Source organism: Crinia signifera, chromosome 4 (assembly GCF_055691185.1).
Source record: "Crinia signifera chromosome 4, ASM5569118v1, whole genome shotgun sequence".
Lineage (NCBI taxonomy): Eukaryota > Metazoa > Chordata > Amphibia > Anura > Myobatrachidae > Crinia > Crinia signifera.
The window spans coordinates 285,336,371-285,356,906 of NC_139220.1; the positions used below are offsets into that span (position 1 = coordinate 285,336,371).

Here is a 20,536-nt window from a genome sequence, read left to right on the forward strand (position 1 = left end):
AAAAGCAAGTACAAAAAGTATGTGCAGCACATACTTTTTGTACTGTGCGATGAGATGCCACGGGAGCGCGCACCTCAAAGCAAAGATCGCACCGCCGCATCGGGACGTGTATGGGCACCTTAAGAGGCTCCTACACAGGGACACGGACAGGAGCCAGGTTCTGCACTAAGTAGCCCATTTATCCTATGATATTTGCGGCTAATTAATACTTAAAAGCCACAAACATTAATTATAATTATAAATTAAGAGCATTGTGTCCCTCCTGGAGTGGGTTATGCTGAGAGGTATGTTATTATTATCATTATGCTCACACCTGCACTGCACCTAGGAACCTCTTGGTGGCGCGCACGCCCAGTTCCGTTATGTGTTGCCTAGTTCCGTTATGTCGTGCATCTCTATTGTTGTCAGGCCGTGCGCGTTCCCGGACCATCGTCCGATGACGTCGAAGTGGAGAGAGGAACGGGAGCGCGCAAGTTCGGTGACTGACTAGCGGGTGAGAGACGGAGGGGACCCGGGCCTGTGTGTGTGTGTGTCCATGTGGCCGACCTCCGGGCTGTGTGTGCGGGGGTCTGAGCACTGTGTGACGTAGACTGGTATGTATGTGCTGAGTGATATCCGAGGGGGGTACAAGACGTCACACCTGAGTGCTAGCCCTCTTGCCCAGTGTGCTGTGACCCTCCCTGTCTCCTCACACCCCATTGCCAGCTGTCACAGGTGTGGGCATTGGGGCACCAGGGCACTGAACAGCCGTCTGAGAGTGGCTCTGGCTGGTCACTTCCACTAGTTCCCTATCTGTAATGTCATCAAGTATTTTACTTTCTATGTAGAAATGTGCTTAATGCTTCTTGGCTGTCTGCAAATTTTTATTTTCTGCTTCACAAGAACCCAGGATGGGTCACACAAGAAGTCTAGATATATTTTTGGTACTTGTTTCCTAGAACGGCCACAATCGTGAGTGATCGTGGCTCTTAATTAAGGGACACGATCCTCACGATGTGGCCAATTTTTTACAATTTTTTCACTTTGATTGACAGAAATCGGGTCAATCGGTCGCGACCAATTAAAATCGGCCGCGATGCGACCGACCGATTGACCCGATTTTTCCATAGACTTCAATGTTAAAAAATCTTTTAACATTGAAATCGGTCGGTCTTGTGCCATTATAATGGCACAAGATGAGATGGACTTGATTAAGTCCATCTCACATAGGGAAAAATGATAAAAAAGGTGAAATGGGCCAATATGACCCATTTCACATTTTTTATGTGCCCGCCATGACCCCACGATAGACGTGAACCCGAAGCGTGGCGAGCGCAGCGAGCCCGCGAGGGGCGGCGGTGCGCGTCCTCCGACCTTTTCATTCCCCCTACTATCCACTAGGGCGTGGAGTGAGAATAGAATAGTGTGGCGAGCGGACGCGTATACCTGTGAAGTTAGACGCGTCCCCTCGCGGGGCTCGCTGCGCTCGCCACGCTTCGGGCTCGGTGGCTCGCTGCGCTCGCCACACTATTATATTCTCACTCCACGCCCTAGTGGATAGTAGGGGAATGAAAAGGTCGGAGGACGCGCACCGCCGCCCCTCGCGGGCTCGCTGCGCTCGCCACGCTTCGGGTTCACGTCTATCGTGGGGTCTAGCACACTTATTAACATTTGGGGGGGCAATTGAAACAAATCTGGTGAAAAAAAAAAAAATCGGGTGAAAAATCGGGTGAAAAATCGGTCGATCGGATCGGTCGCATCGTATGCGACCAAATCGCATGCGATGCGATCGATCCGATTTTTTATCTTACGACCACAACGATCTAAATCGTTGTGGCCGTTCTAGGAAACAAGTACCATATTTTTATTTAGTTTTACATACAAACATTTTATGCTGCTATTAAAAAAATACGTGGAGACCTAATGGGTGCCGTACTGACTATGCGCATCCCAGGTTACAGTAACAAGTCCTATGACTTTATAAAGTCTAATATTTGCATTTCGATGTGTGTTCATTTAGCCACAGGTTAGTGGAATTGTTGGTAAATAAGAGCTGACGCTCACCTGATGTACTAGCATGCATCGTGTGATGTCTTGTGACCTATTTTCCTTTGATACCACTCTCTTTCCCTTTGTTGCTGCCCCCTCCCTGCATCTATTTCTTGTTTTTCCACTCTTTTTCTCCTTTTGACCCTGAATCTTGGCTGCAGTCCCTTAACCGGCTGTCTGTGTCTGTCTCATTCAGGCTGGCAGTTACATCTTGCATTCCTGCCCAGGAGTAGGAGGAAGGAGGCTCGGCTACAGCCAGCGTATGCCCAGTGAGGGGAGGAATCCCACGCCCCCAGACCCTTACCACCGAGAGATGCCTATGCCAGCACGGGTTCATTTAAGACTGGACTGGAGAGTGGACTTTGGATTTGGGAGCCAGGGTTAAAGGATTGAACTTGGTCATGATGAGAAGGCATCACCGATGAGAGAAAACACTGTCAATGGTCTCCATCAAGAAAGGACAGGGATATTGGTGTTACAGACACACACATCATAAAAACCTAGCTGGTGGACCAAGGAGAATTGAACCACTGTCCACAAGCATCACATGTATGCTAACGTTGTACTGCCAGAGGGGACGCTGGAAACCTGGTACCACTGAGGACACATTCGAGCATCACTTATAAGCCATTTAAATCTGAATCTCGACTCCTGCTGAGGATGTGCACCTTATAAATTATTTCTAGTCCTTGGCAAGGGTGTGTCCTCGGGCATGGCTACCCTCCAGCGATCCTTATGAAGAAGTAGCAAAGCCAGTGAGCCCCCAAAAGACTGCCGTTTCTATTTTATTCTCGGTGTTGTCGTTGTCCCCCCGCCCCCCAACACAATCCCTGGCCTACCTCCTATTCGCTCACACATCATGATCTCCCTGCTCCCATTTGACAGCTTGCTATGTAACCTGTTGGGCCTGTCCCTTACATTGTGGTTTACCCTTCTCCTCGTCTTCATCATCGTACCAGCTATCTTTGGGGTCTCCTTCGGCATCCGCCGTCTGTACATGAAAACTTTGCTTCGCATTTTCACGGTGAGTCTACACGAGTTATATGAGGTTACATATAATAGGTAACATTGGGCCTTATTCTAATTCACTCTTTCTGACAAAATCCTTCTTAGATGGACAAAACCATGTGCACTGCAGGGGGCAGATGTAAAAATGTGCAGAGAGAATTAGATTTGGGTGAGTTATACCCCTTTCAGACAGAAAAGTCTGAAAATCCCGGCAAATACACGGCATTTCAAATGCAGTGTCAATTTGCCGGGAGCAGCCTGACCCCCCTTCACACAGAAGAACAAAATTACCGGGTTGAAAATTTCTACCTGGTAATTTGCTGAATAACACGGGTATTTCTTCTGTGTGAAAGGGTCAACACGGGTCATAAATCCCGTGTCCTCGACCCTGGTCATTTCCCGGGTCGGAGACACGGGATTTACGACACGGGTGTGCCCTTTCACACAGAAAAAGGACCCGTGTATTTAATGAAATTCCCGGGTGGAACTGCTTCACCCGGGTATTTCATTTTCTGTGTGAAAGGGGTATTATTTTGTTTCTGTGCAGGGTAAATACTGGCTGCTTTATTTTTACACTGCAATATAGATCTCACTTTGAAGTAAAACCCCACCCAAATCTAATTCTCTTTGATCATGTTACATCTGCCCCACCTGCAGTGCACATGGTTTTGTCCATCTAAGAAGGATTTTGTCAGAAAGAGTGAACTAAAATAACCCCCATTGTATTGCTGTGTATGGTATTTCTGTGTTTGCACAGTGTCAGTGAAAGGGTGTGAGGTTCTGTGCGTGCATTTGAAATAACTTCATCCCTGTAGCTGACCTGAAATGCAGCACAGTAATTATCTTCTCCTTGAAGTCTGTGTCATCTGACCTGCTGACCTAGAACTGAAAGTCTTTGCTGTGTACAGATGACGTGTGATAACGACACACATGGGATCCTGCCAATTAAAATGACAGGGCGGGAATGATTTGCTGCTTTATATTACTTGGCCCCAGAAGAGATTAGCGGGTAGAATTTTGATCATCTTTGAAAATTTTGGTGCAATCCGGCATGAGACCTCTTTTAGATTAGGGTCCCTACCTGGCTTATTAAAGGGTTGGTGACATCACTGGAGACAGGTTATGAACCATCTGTTCTATTGCTGTGAACGGGTCCCTCCAACCTGCTTACCTGTTCACACTGCATCACGAACCAGGTTGCTGAGGTGTGGGATGACCCGGGATATTTATGGTAGTAAAAATCTTGATCTTGGAACCCTAAATGTAAATGGCATTGTCGACTCTATGAATTTTGGCAAGTTACCGTGTACCTGTTCTGGTTGAACTCTACAACTGTACAGTTGTGGACACTTTCTAGGTTATTAATGGCATGTTTGTATTTCACGCAGTGGGCAACCTTACGAATCGAGCGCGGAGTAAAGGAAAACAGTCACGCTCTATATAAGCCTCTGACCAATGGTATGTGTATGTGTATGTGGTATGGTGTCTGCATAGTTCTTTCTTCCACTACGGCTTTTCTGTACGTCAGCATTTCTCACCATCTGACACCATACTGGTTGGGTACAGGACGTCTGCAATCACTGTGGGGTAAATTTACTAAGATGGGATGTTGCCCATAGCAACCAATCAGATTTGATCTATTATCTTCTAGACAATGCAAAAAAAAAATAACAAGTAGAATCTTTATGTTGCTATGGGTAACATCCCATCTTCATTAGAACTACATCTTAGTAAAATGACCCCTGTATGTATAGTGAGTATGTAGACCCCACAATACTAGCGGTGGAACCTCTTCTCAGAGCGTTTCACCTGTGCCAGTGATGGAACTTTAAACATGTCTCTAAATGTCAGGGTCACTCGTTGTGTGTGATCCGAATTTGGCCCCAGCGGTCAGGATTTGCGCATACTCGCCGGGCCATTTGCTGCGTGGAGGGTGGGTTGGGGGGGGGTTTCTGCAGGGGAACAGCCAGCGTGTTATGGTTCTCCCCATTAAAATGCTGGGTGTTCCCCTGGGAGTGCAAGCGGGCCGATGCCTGCCAGGGGCGGGCAGCTGACGTCACATGAAATCAGCGCCTCCCCTCTCTTTGGAAGTCAATTCAAACTGACTTATTTCCAAAGGAAAGAGACGACCATTGAATGATTTCTCTCCCCTCCGGTCGCTTGCGAGGGGATGTGTTCATGTACATCCCCTTGCATGGTACCGAGGGGTTGCTGGGGGCAGTTTGGGGCGGGTGGCCTTTCAGGGCTCGCTAAGCAGTGAACAACCGATGCATAGCGAGCCTTGCTGAATCAGGCCCTTAATGTCTACATAGTGATTGCATATTTCAGTTACTCCTATCACACTATCTTCCACTGATCTGACACTATCTTCGCTTGCTGTACTCTCTTTGCTAACCATCTGTCACTGTCTTCTTGCACTGCTGCTGCTTCTCTACCTCATCTCCATCTCAGTGCTTTCTCTGTCTTCTCTTTGGACAGCAGTTTCTCCCAATCCTCTCCCTTTCTGGTTATGGTCTCCTCTGTTTCTTCTTCCTTGCGTATAACACTTTCTGTCATTCCTTTTTAATTGTTCTCTTTCCTAATTTACAGGTATTATTGCTAAGGAGAGCACGTCCCTGGAGGAGGGTATATGGGAACTACGTGGCAATGGGCGATCTGGGGGTAAGCCGGAGTTCGAGCTGTCGGACATCTTTTACTTCTGTCGGCAAGGCATGGAGCGCATTATGGACGATGAGGTGACCAAACGCTTCTCGCCAGAAGAGCTGGAGACGTGGAACCTGCTGAGCAGAACTAACTACAATTTTCAGCACATCAGCCTCCGTCTCACTGTGCTCTGGGGGCTGGGCATGCTGGTCCGTTACACGTTTCTGCTGCCACTCAGGTGACTACATGGCGTGTGTGGTGCATATGTGCCAGCGTGGTCGGGAGACAGTCACTCACCTATGATTGTGCCTTTGTAGGGTCGCTTTGGCTGTTACGGGGATCAGCCTTTTGGTAATTGGAACTACAATAGTTGGATACCTACCTAATGGCCAGTAAGTAGAATCTTATGTATATGTTGTGTTGTATGTTCTGGTGCTCTTTTTTTATTCTATTACTAGCCAATGTAATGTAAATGGCTCATGTCTTTTTTTTTTTTTTTTTCTAGTATTAACTTCTTTATTTTTAGAACCCTATTTATATGCGCCAAGCGCCTTCCTCTTTCCACTGTGTCAGACTCCCTTGCCTCCAGCCCATTTATCTTCTGTTCTCTCCCTTCCTCCAGAGCTGCAATCCTGGCAGGTTTATCAGGCAGTTGGTCTGTAGTTTTCCACAATTGGATGTAGACCTGTGTGTGTCACTGAAATGCTCCACCCCTGGGCAGAACAGCACAGTATTATCTAGTGCAGGGGTAGCCAACTCCAGTCCTCGAGAGCTACCAACAATTAATGTTTTCCAGATCTCCTCACAGAATCACAAGTGAAGTAATTAGCTCCACCTGTGGATCTTTTAAAATGTGTTAGTCAGTAATGAGTGCACCTTTATACCTACGAGGTGAGCTGGAAAACGTGAACTATTGGTAGCTCTCGAAGACTGGAGTTGGCTACCCCCTGATCTAGTGATTATATTGCGCAGAGCATGGTCTGAGGGGACAGGTTAGCCTGTTTGTGGCTAGTAATAGGGTCAGGAAGGCCAGGCAATTATATTTGTTTTCCTTTATTCAGTGAGGGATTGGTACGGTTTCTCTCTGTAACAGAGGTTGGTACACCTACTGCTGCGGAGCTACACCTCCCAGCATGCCTTGCCACAGTGTTACTATTAGGACGTGCTAAAACTGTGGTAGGACATACTGGGATGTGTAGTTCCACCGCTGCTAGAGTTTTACAGGTTGCCTAACAGGGATTTATTCAGCAAGCAGCAAAAAGAGTGGAGACGTGAACTAGTGCAGAAGATGCCCATGGCGAGATGCAGTTAAAATCCCGGCGGTCGGAATCCCGGCATTCAAAATCCCGACCGCCGAAATCCCGACACTTTCTCCCTCCGTGGGTGTCTACAACACCCATAGAGGGAGAATAAATTAGTGTGCCGAGCGTAGCGAGGCATCGGGACCACTGCTTGGCGAGGGCAGTGAGCCCACAAGGGGGGGTGATCCACGTCCCCCCACCTTGTCGGGATTCCGACCGCCGGGATTTCATACCAATCCCCCCATTGCAACCTTTCGGTTTTGAGGTAACATTTATCACGTGCATGCTATAATATTCTACATAGCAGCTGATTGGTTTCCATGGGCAGCTTCTTCACTGACTCACTTCTCAACTATTTTCTCTGCTTCATGTATTGACTCAATTGTTGTAACAGAATGTTGTGCAAGAACCTGTAAAGAAAGACTATCGCCCCCTGGTGTCAGAATGTCTCATACTGTATACTGTTGCTTCAGGTATAAGGAGTTCCTCAGCAAACACGTGCATCTTATGTGTTACCGGATCTGCGTGCGCGCCCTTACAGCAATCATTACATATCACGGCAGGTAAGTTGCCTCCACTTACCTCAGAGAAACATGCAAAAACATTCCCTACAGTTCATGGTCTTCAGATTATCTGCATTAGATTAGAAATGAGTTCACTAAAGAGAATGTTTCCTCGACATCACTATTGTCAGACAGGTCCCCTATATTTCCCTATGTGTAATGTGAGGTGCAGGTTTCTTAGGGCAGTATTCAATGAAAAAAATTCTCTGTGCATGGCGAGAGATTTTTTCTCTCGCCATGAACTCTCCCTGTTCCGGAGCCTCCTGCTCCCACTATTCAATGGGCAGTATTCAATGAGAATACCTGCGAGGTGCAGCGAATCCTTTTTAGGATTCGCTGCACATTCGCCACGTTCCGGAGCCTCGCCGGCTCCGGTATTCAACGTGTCAGGGGCTCGCTGCCCCTGACTGGTGAATATGAGCTCCTGCCGCGAATGCCGCAGGGAGCCTGAGGACGGTGGCAGGCAGAGAGATGGAAGTCTCTCTGCCTGCCCCAGAGCGTATGTGGGGGGGAGGTGGGCTCCCCGGGTGCCAGGCAGCACAGGCTGCCCCCCGGGGGTGCCAGCAGGGGACCGTATATTCACTATACCCGATCGTAACGATCGGGTGCAGTGAATATATGAATATGTAATGAGCGGCTCGGCTCCGGCGCCCCCTGCTGGCTGCTGTGTAAAAAAAAAATAAAAAATTTTTTTTTTTTAAATTAAATATATATTCATGTGCTTACAGCACATGAATAAAAATAGCATACTCCTCTTTAGAATAAAATTCCTGATTTTTTTGACACCAAATGTAAAAAACAAAACTCTTTATTTTAAAAGTTCACATTCCACTTCTCCATAAAAAGATAGCGATTGCTACTCGGTGAATCATGGCGAAAAAAACCTTCAAATGTATTTGCCATGTGGTCATTGAATAGGGTGATTCACCGTTTTTGTCAAAAATTCGCCAAACAGCACAAATTCGCCATAAAAACATGGCGAATCAGGCTCATTGAATACCGCCCAATGTATTTAAGCTTTCAGGGAGCCGGGGGACGGAAGCAGCCAGAGAGATTAAAGTCTCCCTGGCTGCTCCAGAGGAATGTGGAGGGGAGGAGGGCTCCCCATGACCCAGGCAGCACAGGCTGCCCCCCCCTATAGCCAGCGGGGGACCCAGTATTCACTGCACCCGATCGTGCATATTAACGATCGAGTGCAGTGAATATATGAATATCTAATGAGCGGCTCGAGCGCTCCGGCCCCCTGCTGGCTGCACTGTGTAAAAAAATATATATATTTTTAAAAAATATTTTTTTTTTAAATTAAATATATATTCATGTGCTATAAGCACATGAATAAAAATAACATGCCCCTTTACAGAAAAAAAATCCTGATTTTTTTACACCAAAATTAAAAAAATTACCCTTTTAGTTTAAAAGTTCACATTCCAGCTCTCAGATCAAAAGATGGAGAATTTCTACACGGAGAGAGACGGCGAAAATCATTTAGAAAGACGGCAAATATTTCACATTGAATATGGTGGTTCACTTTTGGAGAGCAAAATGCTCCGTCCAAGGCGAAAAAAGCAAAAATTCTCCATAAAACACGGAGAATTTTTCTCATTGAATACTGCCCTTAGCCTGCGTTCTACCTCTTTGCAGCGAGAACAGACCCAGGAAGGGAGGCATCTGTGTGGCCAATCATACCTCCCCCATCGATGTCATCATCCTGGCCAGTGACGGGTACTATGCTATGGTGAGTGGTGGTATCTACAGATTACTGGGCCTGTTGTGATCAATAGTACGGTGTTCTAGTCCTTTCTCCTTGTTGTAGGTGGGACAAATCCATGGGGGACTAATGGGGATTATACAGAGAGCCATGGTTAAGGCCTGTCCACATGTCTGGTTTGAACGTTCAGAAGTCAAAGATCGTCACCTTGTGGCTAAAAGGTAAGGCAGCGAGGAGCTGACGATCTAATATACAGATAATAAAATTTTGCCTGTAGATTATACATATCTATAGCTAACCATACTATTCAGTTTATATACTAATATACCTAATCTCACAGTGTATATACTCCTATACCTACTGTACCTAACCTTACTATTCAGTGTACACTATGTACTTATATACCTAACCTCACAGTGTATGTGCTCCTATACCTACTGTACCTAACCTTACTATTCAGTGTACACTATGTACTAATATACCTAACCTCACAGTGTATGTGCTCCTATACCTACTGTACCTAACCTTATTATTCAGTGTACACTATGTACTTATATACCTAACCTCACAGTGTATGTGCTCCTATACCTACTGTACCTAACCTTACTATTCAGTGTACACTATGTACTAATATACCTAACCTCACAGTGTATGTACTCCTATACCTACTGTACCTAACCTTACTATTCAGTGTACACTATGTACTAATATACCTAACCTCACAGTGCATGTACTCCTATACCTACTGTACCTAACCTCACAGTGTATGTGCTCCTATACCTACTGTACCTAACCTTACTATTCAGTGTACACTATGTAATCATCTTACCCACTGTACTGTAGATTCTTTGTGCTTTCATATTATCTACTCCAGTGGTTCTCAAACTCCATCCTCAGACAGGTCACGTTTTCTAGGTTACCTAGCTGTACACAGGTGTATCACCAACTGTCCGATAAAGATCCACAGGTGACCAGGAAAACATGAACTGTGTGGTCCTGAGAACTAAGTTTGAGAACCTGGTCTATTCTGTCTCTTCATGGGCTCTGGTCACCTCACTGTCTTTCCTTCGTCATAGCTCCTAACAGTCCTTTCCTTTCCCCAGGCTGACTGACCATGTGCAGGACAAGAGCAAGCTGCCCATCTTAATATTTCCTGAAGGTAAGACAGGAGCCGGGCTTCCTCCTGCAGCCGGGAGTATACACCTTGCCTATAATTTTACATGTACGTCATGCTTCATCTATATGTAGGCTGCTAATTTTGTGGAGAAGCAAATATGGTAATTGCCATTTACTACTAATTAATGTTAATCAGTCCAGTTTAATCCTAGAAATGCAATTATTTTTCTACAGTACGGACGGTGTAATGGTTAGCATTACTGCCTCACAGCACTGAGGTCATGGGCTCGGTTCCCACCATGGCTCTAACTGTGTGGAGTTTGTATATTCTCCCCGTGCTTGCGTGGGTTTCCTCCAGGCACTCCGGTCTCCTCCCACAATCCAAAAATATACTGATAGGCTAATTGGCTCCCAACAAATTAACCCTAGAATGTCTGTGTGCGTGTACATGTGGTAGGGAATATAGATTGTAAACTCCACTGGGTCAGGGACTGATGTGAGTGTTCAAATATCCTCTGTAAAGCGCTGCGGAATATGTGTGCGCTGTATAAGAAACTTAATAAAAAAAATAAAAATGCAGACAATGTATATAGTTACCTTCCAGCCACTAAACACACACATTCTGATATTCATACAATACCGTCAGATAGCCATATAAACATTTGGATAGGGATGATTATACTTATCTGATCATAGTATAAGACAGAGCATTTACACACACACACACACACACACACACACACACACTCTCCCACCCCCCTATGTGCAGAGAATGCATAAAATCATGCTGATATGGTCAATAGGTTGAGTTATTTAGACCAACAGTATAATACATGTGATTCAAGTGACAGTATGTGGAGGCACCTTTTTAAGGGTAGCCAAGTACTAACTATGTTTTTCTTTTAGTGGCTATTTGTCATACTGCCACGTGTCCTTGTGTTTAGTTCTGTCACTGTGTGCATGTGTTGAATTTGTACGTTCTCCCCATGTTAGGGTGGGTTGTTGTCTGGGTTCTCCAGTGTCCTCCCAAGCAGATTTTTCGCTGGATAGCTTCTGGTTAAACTTGGTTTGCTGTGGACCTGCTTGTACCCATGGTTGGCACATGACATTGTAATGTCTTTTAAGCAGGTACAGATGTGTCTGGAATATGTAAATGAGGAATTAAGTATGTTTACAGTGTGATGAGCCGCAGGGAACGTGTTATCTTATCTGAACTATCCTGTGTTACTGTGTAAATAGTGTTCTGTAAACAGGCTGAGCCGCTATTAGAAATCCTTTAAATGTAGTGCTGAGAAAACATGTATGTGTGTGTGTGTACAATGTGTATTCTACACATACATGCACACCTATGTCATGCTTATGTTGTTTGTATTGGCATCACTGAGCCAATAAAAATACGCGGTGACATGTAACTAGAGACAACCTAACCAACTTTACACACTGTGACTTTGAAGAGGGGATTATATACTGGATGCAGAAACAAATGAGTACATTTGATTGGCTGTGGGTATAAAATAACTAGCACTTTTGTATAATCTCTCAGTCCAATGATTCACAGTCATTAAGGTCCTGGTATGTGTAGATAATGCACCCCTTACAGCCCATTCTCTCTACTGTCAGGCACCTGCATCAATAACACGTCTGTAATGATGTTCAAGAAGGGAAGCTTTGAGATAGGAGCCACGGTGTACCCTGTGGCAATCAAGGTGAGTTGAGGTGGGGTCCTGTGTAAAAGCTCTTACTGTATGTAGTGAATTGTGCAGCAGCTGACTGTTCTCCTCTCTCTGTATAGTATGACCCACGCTTTGGTGATGCCTTCTGGAACAGCAGCAAGTATGGGATGATCACCTACCTCCTAAGAATGATGACCAGCTGGGCCATAGTGTGCAGCGTCTGGTACCTCCCCCCTATGACACGTCGGGTGAGCTCCCACCTTCTATGTCTCAATGTATTTCAATTTGTGAACCGCTTTAATAGAATTTATGGATATCTGGCTGGGTTTGTGACCATATATAACATTCAAACCCCCTCAGCGCACTACCTACTGGAATATATCCTTGCAATTGATTCTGAGTTGGGAACAAAGTAAGAGACTTCACCTGGGCAAGCCATGTTGCACTAGAAGACCAAATACATGCATGTGTTTTTGCTTGCAGGGTAAATACTGGCTATTTTTGCATGTAGCCCACAAATGCCGGGCAGCTGTTTTTAGATTTCAGTTTGGGCACACCCCACCCAATTCTAAAGCTGGTACACACCTAAAGATTTATCTGTCCAATCTGTGTGGTGGCAACAAAAATCTGTTAATACATGGGAGCAAATGACAATTGAACATTTGCTTTGGAACACTGGAAAACAGACACTGGTTGTTACAAATGGATTTAACAAATGTGTCCGAGCAATCCTTATTTAAACGTTTTCCAAGTTTTCGGAGCAAATTGTTAGATTTGCTCCCATACTTCTAAAAGAGAGAGATAAAATCTGCGCTGGGGACTATACTTAATACTTTCAATAAACACTCATCTCGTAGGCTCTGGCCAAAAAACAAATAATATTCATGAATTAATAATCAAACCCATCATAGCAAATCTAATTATTAAACCATAATATTGCACTTTACTCCGGTTTTAAAAGCTTAATTTGTTTCTTTGCCAATGGCTTCCTCAGAGGTATAAGCATGTACTGCTGCTGTCCTCACTTGGAATGCACGCACGTGTTATTTCTATATTTCATTCTGGGCAATTCCTTCTGCGCCTGCGTTGTGTGCTCAAGCCGCCAACCCTTGCTCTGTCTTTGGAATGCACCCGCGTCGGATGCCGTTCTTTCTCCAGGGTGGATCTGTCATAATTGGTATTGCTGCACATGCGCTATGGTCTCTGCTGAACTTTTGTAACATAAATAGAAATTATATATATATATATATATATATATATATATATATATAATGTCCACTGGTAGTCGGCACTCACTATAATAGTGAACCCAGGTGCACTTCCACAATAGAAAATAAAAGTCCAAAATAAAGAGGCACTCTGATATGATGAAACAAATGAAGGCTGTATTGTAGCGCCAAGCGCTTTCGGGGTCCAAAGCCCCTTCCTCAGGGCACAGCAACAACAACCAAACATACCCACAAACCCCAAATAAATACCCTTACCTGTCCTGAAGCCATCCGTTTTCGATGACCTGCCGGAAGTCGTCATCTCTGCACTTCCGGTGACACGCAATCACAGCTGACGGGCTGCGTTCCACCCGTCTTCCTGTTTGCGTTCCACTGTCGCCAAGGACGCGAACAACCCGGCTGGATCCTGATGACGGGAGGAGTCCCGAAACGCCGTTGACATAGGCCATTAAACTTCTTTTGATGAAGACCCAGGAGTGACGCAGTTATTCCCTTGTATATTTGGAGCATATTGTGTTCTGATGTGCGTGCACCCGGGCAAACGTTTACATCAGCCATTACCTGTTGGCGGAGGAGTGCCAGACCACCACCCTTGTGTGTGTGTGTGTGTGTGTGTATATGTATATATATATATATATATCTATATCGATAGATACAGTTATGCGCAATATCAGGCAGTAGATGTTGCGTAAAATAAATCTCAGTCTACAGTTTATAAGTGAAGGTCATACTTCCTCCATCATAGACATATTTCAGAGTATGTTTAATTCTTTTGTTAGAGAGAATAAAAATGTCAGGATGACCAAGTATACCAAATTGCACATAATAGATACAAATAAGTGAATAAATAATAATTATAAAACCACCCTGAAAGATAAGTCTTTAGGGGTGTACCCAGCTGAAATCTCACTGCCCCACCTGCAATGCATCATGGTTATACCCAGGTGCACAGCTACTCGCTCGTTCTTATTTATTCCCAACTTAGAACCTGGACCCCGGTTGTGGCAGTTTCAGCATAATAACAGCAGCGACCTGTATCTTAAATTCCACATACAGGCAGAAGAACTGTTTATGGGTCACAGGGTCGACAATATGAAGGTCCACCACTGAAGGCCTTAGGTGGACACATGAAATAGGTCGACAGGCCTAATGTCGATGCAAGCATTAGGTCGACAATGGGAAGGTCAACAGTCAAAAGGTTGACATGGATTTATCACGTTTTTTGGGTACTGAATGTAGCTGTTATTCCACATGGACACCTTATCAATGTACCACATCCCCTCGCATGTGTCACTGCGCTGGCTATGCTTCAGGCACGGTGCCGGGTGCATTATTATATTCCTCCTCCATGACCTAGTGGATGGTAGAGTACGACGTGCCGCCTGCTTTGGAGAAAAAAAACATGAAAAACTCTTTTTGAGTGTCAACCTAATGCTTGTGTCAACCTTAGGTCGACCTTCTGACCCTGTCGATTTAATGTATGTTGATTTTCATTCTGTTGACCTAGCGACTGTATCCTGAAGAACTCAGGTTATTTATTGTTGAAAGATATTTTACCATATATTTACTACATTTGTCTAATGGTCAATTGTATAAAATATTCTTGTTCTAGGAATTTATCCAGTTTCAGTGTTGTTGCTCCCTAAATTGAACTGCAATGCTCCCCGTTTAGTACCAGCTTCATTGTTTACCCTCAATTACCCATAATCCTTCTCTCCTCACAGAGCCGTCCTATTCAGTTTATTGATATGTGATTATCCTCTCATAATGTAACAGGATTTAGATCATTTAAAGAGTTGGCTGGCACGATCCCGAGTCTGTTCATAACTGGCCCTGATGTGTAACAGAGTTTCCTAAATGTGGTCCTCAAGGCACCCTAATGATCCGTGCTCAGCCACAGGTGACTTCATTAGTACCTCAGACAATTTGAGTTAAACATCTGTGCTGAGCCAGGAATATCTTTATAACCTGGACCATTAGGGTGCCATGAGGGAACGCGTTTGGTAAGCTCTGTCTGTATTCCCCAATATTAGAACACGTGTGAGGATGAAAGACAGGAGGGACATACTACGTAGGGCATCTGGTTTACATAAATGCCAAGAAACCCTTTTTTTTTCTCCGCAGTAACCAAATTTGAGATCCTACAGGCATATCCAATGGCCTTCTTAAGGTGCCCATACACTATGCAATTTTGGGCCGATTTCACCCGATTTTGGCACTTTGGGCGTGAAATCGTTCAAAAATCGCATGTGTGTGACATTTGATCTGATGGGGGGACCCCTTTATTGGGGACCCCCAATAAAGGGTTCCCCCCTCCAGGTTAACACCAGCCCAATGTAGTCAAAATCACTTAGAACAATCGCCTAGTGAGTGTCACATATTCTATTTTTTTCTAGCATAAACAACGGTACTTGTGGAGTATCACGGCTCCCACGACCTTCATCGTATGCTGATCGTATGCTAAAAAATCGCATCGCATACGATCAAATCGCATGCGATGCGATCGCACCCGATTTTGCACTGAAATGCAGCAAAATGCATTGAAATGTGTATTAAACTTGTGAAATGCCCTCAAATGCCATTTTTCATAGTGCACCACCCCCACTATCAACGTCAACCCGAAGCGTGGCGAGCGCAGCGGTATGCGTCCTACGACCTTTTCATACCCCCACTATCCACGTCGGCGTGGAGTTGAGAATAGAAAGTATGGCGAGCGTAGCGAGGGGACGCGGATACCTTCACAGCTATACGCGTCCCCTCGCGGGCTTCACAGGTATCCGCGTCCCCTCGCGGGGCTCGCCACGCTTCGGGCTCGGTGGCTCGCTGAGCTCGCCACACTTTCTATTCTCCACGCCGACGAGGATAGTGGGGGTATGAAAAGGTCATAAGACGCATACCGCCGCCGCTCGCTGCGCTCGCCACACTTCGGGTTGACGTTGATAATGGGGGTGGTGCACTATGATAAATGGCATTTGGGGGCATTTCACAAGTTTAATACACATTTCAATGCATTTTGATGCATTTCAGTGCAAAATCGGGTGCCATCGGATGCCATCGTATGGCATCCGATGCGATCGCATACGATTTTTGAGCAAAAATGCTCAAAAATCTGTAAAAATCGTATGCCACTACATATGGCATACAATGCCATACGATGGGAGCCGTGATACTCCACAAGTACCTAAACAACTAAATTGTCCCATGAATAATAATGTGTATCTATTTTATTCTTACTGTTAAAAAACATTATTACATAAGAATCCCTTCAATCATATATGTTAAATATTCTGTTTTTATTCAAGACTTTGTCATGACAACAGTGCTCATTTGTACAATATTGTTACTAGAAATTACTATTGTAAGTTATCATAACTTACCAATTGTCCTCTAACTTTTAAAGCTAACACTTTAGTATTATGTACACTTATACTGTACATCATACGATAAAATATGCTTCAATTAAAAAAATAAATTAAATAAAAAGGAAATGTGTGCGGTTACCATCCTGGTCACTTCATTACACAAGAGCACTGAGCAGCTGGGAGTACATCAGACTTGGAGCGCTGATCCCTCCCCTTTTCTCCTCCTCCCATACGCCCCTGTCCAGACACAGATCTCCAGACGTGTTTGTTTGCTCTGCAGTGGATCAATCGGAAGGCAAATAGGCAAAGGTTCAACGTCCAGGACATATATCATTATTTCCCACAAAACTCCCTGATTAAATAAAATGAGACTTCCTGCAGCAAAAGTACATTCGTTATTACAATGAAATTATTAGCTACTACACTTTCAAAGTATTGAAATGTGTGTGTGTGTGTGTGTGTATATGTCTGTATGTATGTGTATATAATACACTCACACTCTTCTCCATTAAAAAAGCCATTTGGGATGATATCTCACTGGAAACAGTAGACACAAACACAAAGTTGATCATTCTGGTGTATTGGGGCACATGTAATAAGTCTGGTGATGAGATAAAGTGGAAGGTGAGAACGCACCAGTGGAAGGTGAGAACGCACCAGCCAATCAGCTATGTTTGAAAAATGGCAGTTAGGAGTTGACTAGCTGGTGCATTCTCACCTTCCACTTTATCTCTTCACCAGGCTTAACACATGTGCCCTATTGTTAGAAGTGTAGTATATTGGGGTGACTGGTAACACAGGTAATCACCCTGCAGCTAGTCCACTTCATTATGTTACTCTGCATAGAACATGTATGGTCACACAGTATAACAAGGCGATCTGTGAGAGGAGAACCGTGATGTGCAATGATGTATACTAGGACTGCCAGTGGATGAAGACTGTGTGATATAATTGTGTACTAATTGTATAGTAATATGACAAACAGTCCATACACTACATACACTAGGGCGACTTGTCCTAAGGACAAGTCAGCCCCGATTTCCCCGGCAGCTCCCTGGGGGAGCTTGATAAGATTTGGCACTTGATGTGCCATTTTTTACATGTGATAAATCGGATGTGATTTATCACATGTAAAAATCCTGAGAGCTAGCGGTCCGGGAGAGCGGGGACCGGTCCGAGGAGGGGGAGAGCGGCAGGAGCAGGCTGGGAGTGGGGACGGGTCCGGGGGAGCGGCAGGAGCAGGCTGGGAGTGGGGACCGGTCCGGGGGAGCGGCACGAGATGTAGCGGCAGGCAGGGAGCGGGGACCGCAGATGCAGAGCAGAGTTCCCAGCCAATCAATGGCCGCCCAGTCTTTTGAATAGGATTTCTTTCTATTCTCCCGCTGCGCCCCCGGTCTCTGCTCTGCCGCTACATCTCGTGCCGCTCCCCCGGACCAGTCCCCACTCCCAGCCTGCTCCTGCCGCTTCCCCAGACGGCTGCACATGATTTATCTTATGTGCAGACCGTCCAACATCCGGATCTGATCCGATGCGCACAGGACCGCGCATCGGATCAGATCAGATGTCATACCCTACGCAATTTGGCCAATTTCACCCGATTTCTCGGCCCAATCCTCCAGAATCGAATGAAATCGGGGCCAAATCTCGTAGTATATGAGGGGCTTAAGAAGGCCTGAAGAAAACTATACTTATCCGAAGATTCATTTTTCAGAAGAATGTGATCCAGTTAGATTATCTCTCTCTCTCTCGATCGATCTCTCTCTCGATTTCTCTCTCTCTCGATCGATCTCTCTCTCCATTTCTCTCTCTCTCTCGATCGATCTCTCTCTCGATTTCTCTCTCTCTCGATCCATCTCTCGATTTCTCTTTCTCTCTCTCTCTCTCAGACCTGTATTGCTGCACTGGACAGCTGTGTTAGTACGTAAGAGATGTAATTATTTCTATATCATATATGGTGTCCCAAGGGATCTGTATTGCCCAATGACCTAAACATATGAACAAAACTATGATACAATGACTTACAGTTCAAGACAATAGAGGACAAGTACAGGGTATATATACTTGGTTGCATCAGCAAATGACTCTGGAACGACTCTGTATTAGTGTGGCAGAATACCAAGGGATTTGGTGCTGTAGAAGATGGTTTTAATAAGAGATGAAAAAGCACATGAGTGAAGAGGGCCCTGCTTGTGAAAGCTTACATTCTAAAAGAGGGGCAGACAGATCTGGGTGCTACGGATGGGGTAAATAGTGAACATGGAACAGAAGGTTAGGAACGAAGAGGACAGGCGAGAGTGTAAAGGATGATGAGGCCAAAAATGTAAACGGAAGAGTGAGTGAGAGCTTTTTCAATACAGAAGGAGAGGTTGGTCAAAAGCAGGGGAGTGGTCAAGGAGAATTAGTAGAGTAGTGACCCTTGGATTTAGGAGCAAGGAGGTTATTACAGTCTTTTGTGAGGGAAGTTTCAGTGGAGAGAACGGAAGCGAGACTGGAATGGGTCAAGCAGTGAGTGGGAGGAATGAAGGGCAGTAAAGGTGGTTGTAGACATTTGGGAGATGGGAGCATGCTTGAAGGCAGAGGAGACAGGTGTATGGAGAGGATATTACCTGCCCCACTCTCACATTTAATCTTTGGCCTCACAGGAGAATGAAGATGCTGTGCAATTTGCGAACCGGGTGAAGTCTGCAATCGCTCACCAGGGTGGACTTGTTGATATGCTGTGGTAAACCTTGAATATTTATTACTTTTTATTATTGGTCATCACACTATCACAGCAGGTTGCTTATGCGCTTGTTTTTCCCCTGCAGGGATGGGGGACTGAAACGTGAAAAGGTCAAAGATGCATATAAAGAGGAACAACAGAAGTTATACAGTCGTATCATCTCTGGAAGCCAGGAGAACCGAAGTCGCTCCTGAGCCCTAGGATCAGGGAGCAGGCTCTTACCTGGACCACACTGCTGCTCCAAAGCCACGGGAAGAAGGCGCTGAGCCGCTCGATTCCAAGCCATGGAGGTAGAGCCGAGGGAACACAAGAAAAGGGAGCAAATCTGGATTTAATAATGTGTTATCAACTGAGGAACTGAAAGAGCGAGAGCCATAGGACAAAGCCGGTCCTTCTAAGAACGAATAGCTGTGTCCATGGGATCCGTAACACTCTCAATTACTGTTTCAGACAGTTTCTGAGGGGTGCAGTCCTCTTAAGTTTCCAATCCCAATAGTGGCCAGAAGGTCTGTTGAATGTTTTGGAACCACAAATTGTTTTTGTAGAACCTGAATGGTCATTGCAAAGTATGTTACATCGGTTAGACTTCAAACTGTTACAGACTGAAAGGCACCTGAAGCCGAGTCTTGCCCCACCATTGGATAGACAGACAGAACAGATTCCAAGTTCTGTAGTCCATTGGATCTTACACCAGGCCAAAGGTTAAAGGTCATATTCACCTGCAGGAATCAATGTTAGGCCAGCAATGCGTGGACCTCGTACAGCTGTTGTGGCCTAGACCCTCCAAGACCCAAATTAATTTCCTGAAATATGGCTTCTTTATGACTTCCCTGTACAGCCTGGTCCATAATCTCACTCATTTACAGTTCCTGCTAGTCACACAGGTGACTGGCTCCAAATATCCTGTAATCAAAACTGGGGGGTTAATGATGCCACTGTTGGAGACCCTGCCAGATACCATATTACATGAGACATGTGCCTCCCTTTTTATCTGTTACACCCTGTCCTGCATGGGCTTTGGGCCACGTTCCTTGTTTTGTTTTTATATAGTCAATGAAATAAAATATCTTAAGAAAAACAATTCTGTTCTCCCATGGTGAATGGTGTCAATAACCAAAGGTCAATCAGCTAGGACAAAATAAATGAAATAGGCCTCAAACTCTTTAGGGAGCTTTCTCCTTTC

The 20,536-nt window shown here is 45.1% G+C and overlaps 1 protein-coding gene across 2 annotated transcripts; it reads left to right on the forward strand.

Moving 5' to 3' along the window:
• The first annotated feature begins 378 nt into the window (after window positions 1-378).
• Window positions 379-20,434, forward strand: GPAT4 (glycerol-3-phosphate acyltransferase 4). Of its 2 annotated transcripts, none has more exons than XM_083184862.1 (13): window positions 379-493; window positions 2,225-3,052; window positions 4,425-4,494; window positions 5,626-5,917; window positions 5,997-6,071; window positions 7,454-7,543; window positions 9,185-9,278; window positions 9,357-9,472; window positions 10,355-10,410; window positions 11,988-12,073; window positions 12,160-12,288; window positions 19,274-19,353; window positions 19,439-20,434. In XM_083184862.1, the coding sequence occupies exons 2-13, from the start codon at window positions 2,888-2,890 to the stop codon at window positions 19,545-19,547; spliced, it is 1,362 nt and encodes a 453-aa protein (XP_083040988.1). In that variant the 5' UTR covers window positions 379-493; window positions 2,225-2,887; the 3' UTR covers window positions 19,548-20,434. The 2 variants fall into 2 exon arrangements, with proteins under 2 accessions (XP_083040988.1, XP_083040989.1); XM_083184863.1 differs by having other exon boundaries at window positions 444-593.
• Window positions 20,435-20,536: the final 102 nt, after the last annotated feature.